This window comes from Oncorhynchus masou, chromosome 5 (assembly GCF_036934945.1).
Source record: "Oncorhynchus masou masou isolate Uvic2021 chromosome 5, UVic_Omas_1.1, whole genome shotgun sequence".
In the NCBI taxonomy this organism is placed as follows: domain Eukaryota; kingdom Metazoa; phylum Chordata; class Actinopteri; order Salmoniformes; family Salmonidae; genus Oncorhynchus; species Oncorhynchus masou.
Genome location: NC_088216.1, coordinates 11,952,726 through 11,966,897, shown reverse-complemented (window position 1 = coordinate 11,966,897; position 14,172 = coordinate 11,952,726). Strand labels below are relative to the sequence as shown.

The 14,172-nt window shown below is 40.4% G+C and overlaps 1 protein-coding gene across 1 annotated transcript; it reads right to left on the bottom strand.

The window, feature by feature from the left end:
• Positions 1 to 11,410: 11,410 nt before the first annotated feature.
• On the bottom strand, positions 11,411 to 13,903 carry LOC135533106 (zinc finger protein 436-like). Its single transcript, XM_064960518.1, has 2 exons — positions 13,264 to 13,903; positions 11,411 to 13,104 (listed from the first exon to the last, which is right to left on the bottom strand). The coding sequence occupies exons 1-2, from the start codon at positions 13,901 to 13,903 to the stop codon at positions 11,954 to 11,956; spliced, it is 1,791 nt and encodes a 596-aa protein (XP_064816590.1). The 3' UTR covers positions 11,411 to 11,953.
• Between the last annotated feature and the right edge of the window lie 269 nt (positions 13,904 to 14,172).

Sequence of the window (14,172 nt, the reverse complement as noted above, 5' to 3'; positions counted from 1 at the left end):
GATGCTAACTAGCATTAGCGCAGCTACACAATAGACTTCAAGTCATTGCGCTAATGCTAGTTAGCAACTTCCTTCAAACTGCATGCAGACATAAAAATAAAAAATGGTATCCACGAGATCATTTAACTCTGGAGAAGTAGATAAAGGTCTTCATTTCCAAAATCCCTAAGTATTACTTTCAGGTAGGTCCCCTCCCGGTTGACAAAACGTTTAGCAAAATAATACAACTAATCAATACCCCTGGTGTGGAGGGAAGGGCCTTCAGGGGTATCCAAATAGATTCAGCTGCAAACTGACCACAACATGATCACATCTTTTTTTTCGTGTAATAATTTGAAATTCCTAAATTAAACACATTTTTAGCTGAATTTGAGTGATTCATTTTTTTCTTTACCAAAAAAATTGACCCCCCCCCCAAATAATAATATAGATACTTTTACAACTCTGAAAGGCCCCCGTAAAAATCACTTGCTGGATGTTTTTTGAAAAGGTAATCATTCATTTTGGAAGCTGCCTTGCAAGATATCACTCTGGTCGACGGTGCAGTCGGCTCAAATCAAAGGCCACGCAGGTTAATTACGTGGGGTAATGAGTAGGATGTGTTGACACATGCAAAAGTGATTTTTTTTTTTTTTAATAAAAAGGCTGTCTTCCCAATACAAACTAGTTTGAAAATTCAAACATGTACTTTATGGAAAATATCCGTATGTTTCTGAACGATGTATCATGCTGCTTTATTGACAATATGACCAAGTAGCACAGATCGCTTTTCAATATGAGCATCCCTCACCGGCTTCACTCGGGTCACGTGACGGACCACAGCCCAGTGTAACCCAGGCCAGTTTAATCAAATCCCCTCCTAAGTGTCACGACCCTTCACAACAAGTTGATTTAGCTGAACCTGCTGTGTTTGTGCTGGGATGGAATTAAAGCCTGCACCACATGTGGATGGGCTGTCCAGAACAGGAGTTACAGGCCTCTGATATACTGTTATTAACTGACAGATGTCATTAAGCAGTTGAGTAAACTGTCCTTATAAAATTGTTATTGTACATATGTCGTATTTTAGCAGGGCCTTGGGAGTATCGGATAGTAACTCTTGATCCAATACATGTTAAGGGTGCTTTAAACAACTCAAGTCTGTGCTCGCAAATTAGTCTTATCACCACAGACAGGCGTTTGGCCCGAGACACCCCAGCGGCTTGGCTTAGGTCAGCATTTCTTTTTACACAAATCAATCCATTAAAATGTCACAGCCAGTAAAAATCTAAATCTGGACATGAGAGGTCAGATGCTTGTGGCTTGGATCCACAAAACCACCAGTCTTGGCTCGGTTAATTCAGATCTTATTTCCCAGGTCACATCTCTTTCTGTAAATCTATTACCGTGTCAGCAATGTGAGGACCTCATGGTTCGACTAATAAGGTCAACATAATGTACTGGCCTGTATCAGATCTCTCTGTGGTCCACAGTAAAGGTATGAGGTCTTCACCTTTCAGCATGCAGAGTGAAGTCAATGGAGGGATAAATGTAATATGAACCTAATACATTTACAAGGAGAAACACTTGGATCAAATGGAGAGCTGTTGTGTTTTACACATCTTTAGACAAACAAGTAGCCAAAGGTATTACCCCCTGCCAGCGACCTTCTAACATGGCCGTGATCCAAAACTGGGTGTCAGAAATACATGCAGCCTGAAGTCGTTTATAGAGTAGTGGCCCGAGGGCACACACTTAATGTGTTGTGAAATGCAATGTTTTTATCTCATATAACTGCATTGTTTTGCTGGAGCCCAGGAAGAGTAGCTGCTGCCTTGGCAGGAACTAAATGGGATCCATAATAAACCCCAGGAAGAGTAGCTGCTGCTTTGGCAGGAACTAATGGTGATCCATAATAAATACAAATACAAGCCCAGTTATGTCAAGATGGCTGGATGTCCTTTCGGTGGTGGACCATTCCTGATACACATGGGAAACCTGAGTAGGAAATACCCAGCATCGTTGCAGTTATTGACTCAAACCGGTGCGCCTGGCACCTACTACCATACCCCATTCAAAAGTACTTTAATATTGTCTTACCCGTGGCACACATACACAATCCATGTCTCAATTGTATCAAGGCTTAAAATTCCTTCTTTAACCTGTCTCCCCCCTTCATCTATACTGATTGAAGTGGATTTAACAGGTGACATCAACAAGGGATCATAGCTTTCACCTGGTCAGTCTATGTCATGGAATGAGCACGTGTCCTTAATGTTTTTAATTTGAAGGCAGCTTAATGTGAATACTGGGCAAGAGGTGTGTAGACTTTCACTAGCGACTGTATATACAGGTTTAATATGTGAATTCTGACCAAATAGGTTCAATATTGTAAAATAATTTTATTTGTGGTAATATAATGATAATGTATCTCACCTGCATCTGGATGGAGTAGTCCTGCTTGTAATTGCAGTAGTCCTTTGCTGTTGTTCAGGGATTGATTTGCACTTTTTGCACCAAAGTACGTTCATCTCTAGGAGACAGAACATATCTCCTTCCTGAGAAGTATGACGGCTGCGTGGTCCCATGGTGTTTATACTTGCGTACTATTGTTTGTACAGATCAACGCGGTACCTTCAGGTATTTGGAAATTGTTCCCAAGGATGAACCAGACTTGTTGAGGTCTACAGTTTTTTTTCCTGACATTGTGGCCGATTTTCTTTTGATTTCCCCAAGATGTCAAGCAAAGAGGCACTGACTTTGAAGGAAGGCCTTGAAATACATCTACAGTAGAGGTCAACCGATTAATCGGAATAGGCAATTTAATTAGGGCCGATTTCAAGTTTTCATAAAAAAAACAGTAATCAGCGTTTTTAGAGACCGATTATGGCTGATTACATTGCACTCCACACGGAGACTGCGTGGCAGACTGACAACCTATTACGCGAGTGCAGCAAAGAGCCAAAGTAAGTTGCTAGCTAGCATTAAACTTATCTTATAAAAAACAATCTTAACAATCACTAGTTAACTACACATGTTTGATGATATTACTAGTTTATCTAGCTTGTCCTGCGTTTGCATATAATCGATGTGGTGCGTTTTAATTTATCATCGAATCACAGCCTACTTCGCCAAACAGGTGATGATTTAACAAGCACATTTGCGGAAAAAAGCACTGTCGTTGCACCAGTGTGGACCTAACCATAAACATCAATGTCTTCCTTAAAATCAATACACAAGTATATATTTTTAAACCTGCATATTTAGTTAATATTGTCTGGTAAAATTAATTTCTTTTAACTTGGGAAATTGTGTCACTTCTCCGTACAAGCAGAGTCTGGGTATATGCAGCAGTTTGGGCTGCTTGGCTCGTTGCGTACTGTGCAAGCAGAGTCTGGGTATATGCAGCAGTTTGGGCTGCTTGGCTGGGTATATGCAGCAGTTTGGGCTGCTTGGCTCGTTGCGTTCTGTGCAAGCAGAGTCTGGGTATTATGCAGCAGTTTGGGCTGCTTACAAGCAGGTCAGGGTATATGCAGCAGTTTGGGCCGTTCTGTGCAAGCAGAGTCTGGGTATTATGCAGCAGTTTGGGCTGCTTGGCTCGTTGCGTTCTGTGCAAGCAGAGTCTGGGTATATGCAGCAGTTTGGGCTGCTTGGCTCGTTGCGTACTGTGTGAAGACCATTTCTTCCTTACAAAGACCATAATTAATTTGCCAGAATTGTACATAATTATGACATAACATTAAAGGTTGCGCAACGTAACAGCAATATTTAGACTTAGGGATGTTAGATAAAATACGGAATGGTTCCGTATTTCACTGAATGAATAAAATGTTTTGTTTTCAAAATGATAGTTTCCGGATTTGACCATATTAATGACCTAAAGCTCGTATTTCTGTGTGTTATTATAATTAAGTCTATGATTTGATATTTGATAGGGCAGCAGCAGGCTCGTAAGCATTCATTCAAACAGCACTTTCCTGGGTTTGCCAGCAGCTCTTTGCTGTGCTTCAAGTATTGTGCCGTTTATGACTTCAAGCCTATCAACTCCCAAGATTAGGCTGGCAATACTATAGTGCCTATAAGAACATCCAATAGTCAAAGGTATATGAAATACAAATGGTTTCGGGAGAAATAGTCCTATAACTACAACCTAAAACTTCTCGCCTGGGAATTTTGAAGACTCATGTTAAAAGGAACCACCAGCTTTCATATGTTCTCAGGAAGGAACTTAAACGTTAGCTTTCTTACATGACAAATATTGCACTTTTACTTTCTTCAACACTTTGTTTTTGCATTATTTAAACCAAATTGAACAGGTTTCGTTATTTATGAGACTAAATAGATTTTGATGTATTATATTAGTTAAAATAAGTGTAGCCTAGTGGTTAGAGCGTTGGACTGGTAACCGAAAGGCTGCAAGTTCAAATCCCCGAGCTGACAAGGTACAAATCTGTCGTTCTGCCCCTGAACAGGCAGTTAACCCACTGTTCCTAGGCCATCATTGAAAATAAGAATTTGTTGTTAACTGACTTGCCTAGTAAAATAAAGGTAAAAAATAAAAAATTCAGTATTGTTATAACTGTCATTATTACAAATATATATATTAAAAATCGGCCGATTTTAATCGGTATCGGCCCTTTTTTGTTCTCCAATCGGTATCGGCGTTAAAATCATAATCGATCGACCTCTAATCCACAGGTGCACCTCCAATTGACTCAAATGATGTCATTTAGCCTAACAGAAGCTTCTAAAGCAATGACATCACTTTCTGGAATTTTCCAAGCTGTTTAAAGGCGCAGCCAACTTAGTGTATGTAAACTTCTGACCCACTGGAATTGTGATACAGTGAAATAATCTGTCTGTAAACGATAATGTTGGAAAAATTACTTGTCATGCACAAAGCAGATGTCCCAACTGACTTGCCAAAACTAGTTTAACAAGAAATTTGTGGAGTGGTTGAAAAAGGTTAATGACTCCAACCTAAGCGTATGTAAAATATATATATTGTCTTCCGGCGTTCTCTGCATTGTCTTCCGGCGTTCTCTGCATTGCACCTCACATAAATAGTGAACAAATATTTTAAAAAACAATACATAACAGTAAATAAGATTATCCCAAAAATAATTACATCCCTAGAGCAGTAAAGTAAGTAAAGTAAAGTAAAGTAAATATATATATATATATATATTATTTACTTTACTTTACTTTACTTTACTGCTCTAGGGATGTAATTATTTTTGGGATAATCTTATTTACTGTTATGTATTGTTTTTTAAAATATTTGTTCACTATTTATGTGAGGTGCAATGCAGAGAACGCCGGAAGAATTATAATTTAATTACCATAGTGAATTATTGTAATGATTGTTTGTGTGTCAATAAGGGATGGGTTGCCAATTGGCGATTTCACATAAAAATACAATGTCATTCATTCGGTAGAAAAAGTCAAATTGATTATCTAATTGATTAATGCATTAATAGGTGTTTGAAAATATCTGAGGTAAAACATTTAAATTGTAATGATATTTGACTCAAAAACGCCCAACGATTGAACAGAGCATTCTGTCTGGATTAATTGCCATTCTGTAACTATGGAAACAGCAACAAAATTGCTGTGGTATCGTTTTGGTATTGAGTATCGTGATACTAAACCTGGTATCGAAGTCAAAATTCTGGTATCCTGACAACACTTTCAGGAACAGTAAGAGCATTAAAAGGGGGGTTTAAAATACTTGTTGATTCAAGCACAATAATTGTTTTGGAATACCCAGTGGGTGCCAAGGCACCAACTTCTCTCTGTTCTCCACACCTGAACTTACCTGGGTCAGTGATACTATCTACTTCCTCCTCTTCCTCTAGATCTGGAGCAGACACTTCCCTGTTCCCCTCTTCTTCTTTCACTTCTCAGCTTCCTCTTTCACTCCTCTCTTTCTTCTCCTCTTTGACTCCACCACCTTTTCTTCTTTAACTTCTACTTTAAGTTCTCTCTCTTCCCCTATCACAATCACATTGACTTCCAGTGTTTGACTGCAGTCCTCCAGCTTCACTAAGACCATCTCTGGACCCCACTGTGAGCTTCTCTGTGATGGAACACCACAGCCAGAACCTGGGGAATCCATGGGCTTGGGTTCAGCCATAGTAGGCCCATGTAGTAGGCAGATCTGTAGGTGGTTTAGTCATAAGAGGCAGTGAAGGGTGAGTTACACATAGCTAGCTGAAGCTACATTCCAAATACATTTCCTAAGTCGTAGCTTACTAGCTAGCTAGCTATAGCAAGTTGTTATAATTACAACTTTTCTCATCACAGGTTGAGTTAACTTTAATGACTTACTATGCAATGAGACATTTAGCCAATTGTTACCCAAACGGATATCTATTATTTACTCTGAGGTGGAATCAGACTGCATGGGTTCTACTAGGTAGCCTCAGGCTAGCCCTTGATCATGACTCTCAGTTCCATTCAATTACTCATAAGAGTCATTGGCCGAAGGTATCTTCTGTACGGGGTAGTTTGATACACACCTTGTTAGGGTTCCCACACAGCCATATCTCCATGTTACGGCACGCGTTTGCAGAAAACAGAGGGACCACCTGTGCTAATTAGCATGCTCATAGCAGCTGTGTGTAACGGAAGAAGGCCGCAATTATGCCACAATAAAAGGCAATAGATCTATAAAGTCAAATGACAAAATCTTTATGACTCACAGAGATGCTTTTGAATTCAATGGGATTCTCAATGCAATTATATGACTAAGCCCCACGGCAGGCAGGCCCCCATTAGGCAACCGCCTAGAGCGGTAGTTTTACGCGGGCAGCATTTTCCATGCTAAACTGACCAAGACGCACCTCCAACAACTCACATTATTCTGCCCAAAAAACAATGATAACTTCTCTCACACAGTGGCATGAGGGCTATTTCGGTGAGCGTTGATGCCGCCCCATAATAACCAGTGCCCACTTTGACAAAGGCATTGGCGCAAAATATTTAGGTTGTCCATGCCTAGCATGCCCTCTCTAGGGTGCTGTTGGAGAGTGATGCAGCCCTTCAGCGCTCCACCAACGCTCCATCAAATTAATTCAGTATGAATTCTGTAGTCTACGGTCGAAAGAGTAGTAGCCTAGGTGGTTTTACGGTAGTCTGTAAACTGGAGACCAAATGTAGGGTGAGTATTGGTGAAGAGGGACAGCTGGCAAAGTGGGACACTTAAGCTTTATAATGGATATATTTAAATGTATACAATATCATAACCACCAATCAATGCCTATGTGTTAGTGTGGAAGTATGTGATGATTAAAAAAATGGGTTCAATTGGTATGTCATCGTTGTGGGCGTGGCCTCCCGTCCAATGACACGTCTCTGGAGTCGTACTGGAAAGTAAAATGACATAGTGTTCTGAGGTAAATAATGTAAAGGTTATAAAAAAACTAAGAAAAGATATTCAGTGTCTCATTACAACGTATTTTGTAATGAGATGTAATTGTAAACAAAATGACTGTAAATTGATTTCTTACTGATCTCACCTTTTGAGAAAATGTACATGTTGATATGTGTCCCAGTATGCCAATCAACTACTGTTAAACCGGGACACCCTGTTAGTGTCGAACCGGGACACCCTGTTAGTGTCGAACCGGGACACCCTGTTAGTGTCGAACCGGGACACCCTGTTAGTGTCGAACTGGGACACTCCTCTAGGCCATTTTAATGCAGAACAAATATTTTGGGGTTTAATGAAATACATGTTTTCTTAACAGAAATACATTTTTTTAAAGGATAAAATGTTCAACTATATTTTCCTCAAATCTGCTGTCAGCTAGCTTGTAGAAAAAGCTAGAATAACTACATTTTACTTCCTAGCTAGCGATATTCATAACCATACAGGTATATGATGACCGCTGTTAACATTCTACAAGGAAAGAGACACTTAATTAATGATTTGATCAGTAACCAGATCACCCCGGATACCAGACTTAGAAGAGTCATAACTCAGTTCTAGAATGTTGTCATTGATGAGAATTGATCTAAAAATCTATTGACATTCAGAATTCTTGACATTGTTTAAACATCCAGCCTCTATTGTAGTTTCATGACCAGAGACACATCTCCAAAGGCACAGTATTTATTTATTCAGAGTGGTATTGTCACGACTTCCACCGAAGTCGGCTCCTCTCCTTGTTCGGGCGGCGTTCAGTGGTCAACATCACCAGCTTTCTAGCCATCGCCACTCCATTTTTCATTTATCCATTTGTTTTGTCTTGTTCCCTGCACACATGGTTTTCATTCCCCAATCACACTACATGTATTTATTCTTCTGTTCCTTATGTCTTTGTGTGAGATTGTTTTGTGTTACGTGTGTATTTTGACGTGCCAGACTGGTGTTGGTGTTTCTGTGTTTTATCACGAGGTATGTTTTATTAGTTTGTACATTATTATTGTGATTTTTTGCGCGTTTTGCACTTTTGCCAATTGGCTGGAGGTTTCGAGCGGTGGCGTCCGTCTGTTGGTTTCTCCTGCTTAAATAAAGTGTGCGCCTGTCCACCACTCTGTTCTCCTGCACCTGACTCTGCTCCCAGTACGCACACCATTGACAGGTACATGCATTCACACAGTCTTGATTTATAGGATCCTTCCCATTGTATGATTGATATCCCAAGTTATCAATTTAAAGTTTATGGAGGAAATGCACTTGTCCTCATGTGAAAATGTTTTTATTAAATATTATACTGCCGTAATGTCATCAATCAAATCAAACTCTATGCAGTGGTGTAAAGTACTTCAGTAAAATTACTTTAAAGTAATACTTAATTAAAAGTAGTTTTTTGGGGTATCTGTACTTTACTTTACTATTTATATTTTTGACAACTTTTACTTTTACTTCACTACATTCCTAAAGAAAATATTGTAATTTTTACTCCATACATTTCCCCTGACACCTAAAAGTAGTAGTTACATGTTGAATGCTTAGCAGAACAGGAACATGGTGAAATTCACCCACTGATCAAGAGAACATCCCTGGTTATTCCTACTGCCTCTGTTCTGGCGGACTCACTAAACACACATGCATCTTTTGTAAATAGTGTCTGAGTGTTGGAGTGTGTCCCTGGCTCGCTCTAGCTCTGTATAAAACAAGAAAATGGTGGTGTCTGCTTTGCTTAATATAAGACTTTTGAAATGATTTTTACTTTTGATACTAAAGTATATTTAAAAAAACAAATAGTTTTAGACTTTTACTCAAGTAGTATTTTACTCGGTGGCTTTCCATTTTGCTGGAGTAACTTTCTATTAAGGGTATCTATACTTTTACTCAAGTATGACAATTTGGTACTTTTTCCACCACTGACTTTGAGAATTTAGTACAACCAATGCATTTCAAGGTGTTCAGTCATGCATTTAAAAGGCATGTAACACTTAACCTCCTTCCTCTTGGCAGGTCTCTATAGGCGACTCTATTTGTGCTGCCATAAGTGAGCTAGCAATGTATTTAGCAATTCAATGTTTTTCCAGTAAATAAAATGCACACTGAGTGTTCCAAACATTAGGAACACCTACCTAATATTGAGTTGCACCCCCATTTTGCCCTCAGAACAGCCTCGATTCGTTGAATGCGTTCCACAATGATTCTGGCCCATGTAATGCTTCCCACAGTTGTGTCAAGTTGGCTGGATATCCTTTGGTTGGTTGGCCATTCTTGATACACACAGGAAACTGTTGAGCATGAACACCCCAGCAGCTTTGCAATTCTTGACACAAACCGGTGCTCCTGGCACCTACTACCATACCCTGTTGAAAGGCATTCACCCTCTGAATGGCACACACACAATCAATCCATGTCTCAATTGTACCAAGGCTTAAAAATCCTACTTTAACCTGTCTCTTACCCTTCATCTACACTGATCGAAGTGGATTTAACAGGTGACATCAACAAGGGATCATAGCTTTCACCTGGATTCACCTGGTCAGTCTATGTCACAGAAAGAGCAGATGCTCCTAATGCTTTGTACACTGTGTATAAAGCATGAAATAATTCATTATACATTGTTCCCCTAAGGACTACTGCCACTACCAGAACACTAGAGAATGAAAGCTAAATTGTATGAAAAGGCCAGGCCAGTCACTGATAAAGCAAGCTTGCAGAGTGAGTTAGACTCGTTTAGTGTAGGTGTGTGGCTGTTTTGTTTGCTGCAGTGCTGCTAACATCAGAAGCTGTTGTTTTTTTGTTCAGTCCTGAAATAGCGACAACCATGTTTACAATACACCGTTATCATCATGCCAGCTTTATAATCAACATACAATACTAAAACACAACTCCAACGCAATACTTTCAATCCTCTACTTTGATCACCATTATTTTTAGTACAAAATATAGCTACGTCTATAACATGATACCCAGGTTCAAATGTCACCCTATACAATAACCTAAAGGAAATTGTTCCTTCACCTCCACCACAATAACCATTATGTATTACCAGACATCCAGGCTTTATTACAGGACACTGAAGGTTTATAACATGTTACCAGGGTTGAAGTGGTAAAACAATCGATTGTGTAAATGCTGAGCAGAGATCGAGACGACCAGAGACAAGACTCCCTGCTCTACTGTAGAATAACAGGTGAGATGGTGGATAATACAAGACTCCCTGCTCTACTGTAGAATAACAGGTGAGGTGATGGATAATACAAGACTCCCTGCTCTACTGTAGAATAACAGGTGAGGTGATGGCTAATACAAGACTCCCTGCTCTACTGTAGAATAACAGGTGAGATGGTGGATAATACAAGACTCCCTGCTCTACTGTAGAATAACAGGTGAGGTGATGGCTAATACAAGACCCCTGCTCTACTGTAGAATGACAGGTGAGGTGGTGGATAATATAAGACTCCCTGCTCTACTGTAGAATAACAGGTGAGGTGGTGGATAATAACAAGACTACAAGACCCTGCTCTACTGTAGAATAACAGGTGAGGTGGTGGATAATACAAGACTACAAGACCCTGCTCTACTGTAGAATAACAGGTGAGGTGATGGCTAATAACTGTAGAAAAACAAGCTAAAACAATAACCCCTGCTCAGGTGAGGTGATGGATACTGTAGAAGAATAACAGGTGAGGTGATGGATAATACAAGACTCCCTGCTCTACTGTAGAATAACAGGTGAGGTGATGGATAATACAAGACTCCCTGCTCTACTGTAGAATAACAGGTGAGGTGGTCCTTTGCGGCTCAGTTGGTAGAGCATTGTGCTTATAACGCCAGGGTAGTGGGTTGGAGTCCCTGGACCACCCATACACATGGCTCTAAGTCGCTTTGGATAAAAGCAGCTGCTAAATGGAATATATTACCTATATTATAAATGTTGATGTAGACTTTTTATTTGTAAATCATCACTATGTCTAATAAATCACTGTGTTTATTTCATGAAAATAACTCCAACTATATTGTTTATAATTTATTTCCGATATTCAGATATTTTTTTCTCGCGAGGATGGTCATGGGGCCAGAACAAATTGAATACAGGAAGCCCAAACCGATAACATTTTATTAAAACATAATTTCAAACCTTGCTTACATTTATATATGATCACATATATATGTATCTTATGCGTGGGAACAGATTTTCAAAATTCAAATCACTTGGAGCTGATTGGCTGGTGTTTTTACAGTCTTTAATCTCCTACAATAAAAAATGATACATTATTATATTTTTTGGACCAGAAAACTTGGGGGGCCAATCAAAACCACCCGCAGGCAGCCAGTTGGGGAACTCTGCACTAGAGCCTACCCCACAAACCTCTTCAATATAAGAGGATATATATGCAAATTCAAGATGATTGGTCAGATCAGATTATGTTGTCATGCTCTGGGGCAAAAACTCTATCCCACCTGAATAGGCTGAAAATCCAGGCAAATATATATATTTTTAAGTGTTATTTCAACTTTATTAAAACTGCTCTGCTCCTTTAACATCATAAGATGTGTTTACATGTGTTTTACTTCTGTGGTTTGAAGTTGACTTTCTTCTAAAGCAAGAGAACTCTGTCCGGTGTCAGGGCTGTGATACTTTAACTGGTGTGTCTTCAGATTTGATGACTGACTGAAACTTTTCCTACATTGAGAGCATTGGTGAGTCTTTTCTCCTTTGTGAGTTTGCTGGTGTCTATTTAGGTGGTGCAACAGACTGAAAACCTTTCCACAATGGGAGCAGTGGTATGACCTATTTTCTGTGTGAGTTAGCTGGTGTGTCTTCAGACTTGAAAACTGACTGAAACTCTTTTCACACTGGGGGCAGTGATAAGGCTTCTCTCCTGTATGAGTTCGCTGGTGTGTCTTCAGATCTGAAGACTGATTGAAACTCTTCCCACACTGAAGGCAGTGGTAAGGCTTCTCTCCTGTGTGAGTTCGCTGGTGTGTCTTTAAGTAGCTTGAATGACTAAAACTCTTTCCACACTGAAAACATTTGTGAGGCTTCTCTCCTGTGTGAGTTCGCTGGTGTATCTTCAGATCTGAAGACTGATTGAATCTTTTCCCACACTGGGAGCAGTGGTAAGGCTTCTCTCCTGTGTGAGTTCGCTGGTGCGTCTTTAAGTAGTTTGAATGACTGAAACTTTTCCCACATTGAGAGCAGTAGAAAGGCTTTTCTCCTGTGTGTATTCTAAGATGATTTTTCAGGGAATCAGGTCGCTTAAAGCCCTTCCCACATTGGGAGCAGTGGATAGGCTTCTCTCCTGTGTGGATCAGCTGGTGTCTATTTAAGGTCTGTGAAAGAGGAAAACTCTTCCCACATACAGAGCAGTGGAAAGGCTTCTCTCCTGTGTGAGTTATCTGGTGTTTCTTTAGTTTGCTTGGTGCCTGAAAACTCTTCCCACATTGACCACAGGGGTAAGTCTTCTTTCTTTTGATAGTCTTTTTGCGTGGTATGAGGTGAGTTGGACACACGGAACTGCCTCTGCAATCTGAGCAGGGGTGGGGCCTACAAGTGTGCCTTCTCAACTCCTCTGGCTCATAGAAACTAGTGAAGCAGTCCATGCAGTGGTGATGTTTCTGTCTTGAGTTCCTCTTTTCGTGTTGTTGATGCTTTCCTGATGCTGTGGAACTGGGCTCACCGTCTAAACCTGGGTTGGAGCGCTCTCCTGTGGGAATATGGACAGATAAAGGGTTAGAATCATGAACAGAGCATTTGAGGGGATTTAATAGTCTTGTTGATGCAAGCAGACACACAATAAGAGTTTTAGAATCCCCTGTGGCCGCCAAGGCACAAACCTCTCTCCGTACTCCACACCTGAACTTACCTGGGTCAGTGATACTATCTAATGCTGCCTCCTCTTCCTCTAGGTCTGGATCAAACACTTCCCTGTTCTCCTCTTCATCTTTGACTTCTCTCTCCTCCTCCTCTTCTTTTTCTAGTCCTCTCTCCTTTTTGACTTCTGTCTCCTCATCCTCTTTCACACCTCTCTCCTCCATCTCCTTGATGACTGTGTTCTCCTCCAGCTCTTCTTTGACTTCTGTATCCTTGTGTTCCTTTTCAATCTCCATCTCTTCCTCTTTGACCGCTCTCTTCTCCTCCACCTCCTGTTTAATCTCTATCTCCTTATGGTCCTCTTTAACATCCATCTCTTCCCCTTTGACCGCTCTCTTCTCCTCCACCTCCTGTTTAATCTCTATCTCCTTATGGTCCTCTTTAACATCCATCTCCTCCTCTTTGACTGCTCTCTTCTCCTCCACCACCCTTTCTTCTTCTTCTTTAACTTCTACCTTCTGATCTTCTACTTTAAGTTCTCTCTCTTCCCCTATCACAATCACATTGACTTCCAGTGGTTGACTGCAGTCCTCCAGCTTCACTGACACCATCTCTGGACCCTGCTGTGCGCTTCTCTGGGCTGGAACACCACAGCCAGAACCCGGGGACTCCATAGACTTGGGTTCAGCCATGGTAGGCTAGTAGGTAGGTGGATCTGAAGGTGGTATAGTCATAAGAGGCAGATAGCAGAGTGAAAATCACCCTCCACTCTAAGTCAAGTTACATTCCAAACACTGATTTTCTAATGTCACAGATAGCGAGCTAGCCAGGTAACTAGCTTCCATGTTTCTCATCACAGGTAGAGTTGGCTTGCTAACTAACCAGAGACACCTAGCCAATTGTTTTCAATTGTTTTCGTTCCGTATATTTGGTAACTTCTCTGAGGTGAAATCAGACTGCA